Source organism: Telopea speciosissima, chromosome 11 (genome assembly GCF_018873765.1).
Source record: "Telopea speciosissima isolate NSW1024214 ecotype Mountain lineage chromosome 11, Tspe_v1, whole genome shotgun sequence".
Classification (NCBI taxonomy): domain Eukaryota; kingdom Viridiplantae; phylum Streptophyta; class Magnoliopsida; order Proteales; family Proteaceae; genus Telopea; species Telopea speciosissima.
Genome location: NC_057926.1, coordinates 54,221,754 through 54,223,625, shown reverse-complemented (window position 1 = coordinate 54,223,625; position 1,872 = coordinate 54,221,754). Strand labels below are relative to the sequence as shown.

Below are 1,872 nucleotides of genomic sequence, written 5' to 3'. Positions count from 1 at the left end.
CATCCATGTGAACATACTAGAATACAAAATTTGGGACCAATCCAAAAAGGTTTGAGGGTCAAATGAATATGGATATTTAAGTCTTTGTCTCCTCTAGGTCCCTGGCCAGTCCAGTTCTTCAGTTTCTCTAACAAGGGGTGGGGGGTTGGAATGACCACCTTACCTCTGCCCAAACACTCTATCCGGATGGGGTCTACCCCCCTCCCCCCTATTAGATGAATTAGGGAACTAGTTTCTGTAGCTGCAAAATAGTTCTTTACATGAGATAATGACAAAATCACATCACCTTTGCATGAAACTTTATGGTGCCAAACAAATCCAAAGTTTAAAACTTAAAAATCCCACCAGAATTTCGAAGTAGTTTTTTTTTTTAAACCAGACAAATATTTAATATATTACACTATTCCATTGGTTTTTTTTTTTAGTGTGATAATTATTCATGAAACAACATAAGGTAATATTTCTAGACATCATAACACAAATCAGAGCCATAATCTAAATCATTTATTTTTCTTAAAAAAGAAAAATATTGCCAAGATTTTTTTTTTCTTTCTGGACTAAGCCTTCCTTCTTGATCAGTGAATATATGGGATCACACATAATAGGGGGATATGTTCGACCATTCTGAAATAGGTGGGTTGGGTTGATGGCAGTTGGGGGGAGAGATTTTTATGGCAATTAATGGGGTGATGAGTTTTTAATACAAAATAGCGTTGGTAGAAACCAAGTGGAAGAAGTTTCTTTCTGTTAAGAATATAAGGGCGCATGTTCCCGAAGTGGTGGGAAATTTTTTTCCTATGCCTACTTCCAACGCTTAAAAAACGGGATTTCATGAAATGATTCCTACCTTTTTACTTCGGTTACTATTTTCTATGGGTTACGGATTTGAATGAGGTATATGAATCGCCATTGATTGTTGACTAGATCTTGCATGTACATAATCTCAATTCCTTTGAAGGTTGCTTGAATCAATCAACAATGGCTTCCCAAAGGTTACAGACCATAAGCCTGAAGGTTCTGATCCACAAGAAGAGAAACGAAATAGTAATGGCTGAAGCTGACGGTGACTTTGTAGACATTCTTTTAAGCTTCTTCACTATGCCGATGGGAACTATAGTGAGACTCATCAACAAACTACCGCAGGTAGCCATTATTGGATCCTTGACAACTCTATACGAAGCGGTGGAGAATCTTGAAGAACAGCTTTTCCAGATTTGGGAATGCAAGTCCATGCTATTTCATCCAAGGAATCCTTTTGAAAATGAGTGCAGGAAACTAAAATTGAGCATAGATGATACAGAGCCCATCAAGTACTATATCTGTTCTGATTGGAATTGCAGCCGACGGGAGAATGGTGGTCTGTATACTACTTTCAAGAATGTTAGTTGCAAGTGCGGGAAATGATGGACAAGGAGATACGCATGAAAAAGGAATTTGCAGGTGCAAGTCCTGAAGGAGATGGAGGTGGAGTGTTTGTTTTTGGAAGGACCAAGTTCATGGTAACCGATGATTTGAGGGTAGAGCCCATGTCTCCTACTACTATCTTGACACTGTTAGGCAAACTTTGGTTCAAAGACATGAGTTCCCTCCAAGAGACCACACTCAGTATTGGTTCAAAGGAGGTATGATTAATTTTCACCTTTGGTTGTAATGGCGTTCAATTTGAACCCTCTGTTTTCAGGACCTGGCTCCTGTCCAGCCGTGATGGTAAACCACCCAAAAACATGGGTTGGGGGTGTCATTCATCCCACCCCTGTTTTTGCTGTCGTGGCTGGACGCTCCAGCTCCGGCCACAGCTGGACAGAATCCTTTTCCCTGTTTTCATCTTCACTTGAACTGCATTTATTTACAGTCTTTACTAACTGAAAATTT

The 1,872-nt window shown here is 39.6% G+C and overlaps 1 protein-coding gene across 1 annotated transcript; it reads left to right on the top strand.

Annotated features, from left to right (window-relative positions):
* Positions 1-978: 978 nt before the first annotated feature.
* On the top strand, positions 979-1,404 carry LOC122645357. Its single transcript, XM_043838668.1, has one exon. It carries the CDS (start codon positions 979-981, stop codon positions 1,402-1,404), a length of 426 nt encoding a protein of 141 aa, XP_043694603.1.
* The last annotated feature ends 468 nt before the right edge of the window (positions 1,405-1,872 follow it).

Coding starts and splice junctions, on each gene's coding strand:
- LOC122645357 (XM_043838668.1), top strand. CDS start 979: ATGGCTTCCCAAAGGTTACAGACCATAAGCCTGAAGGTTCTGATCCAC.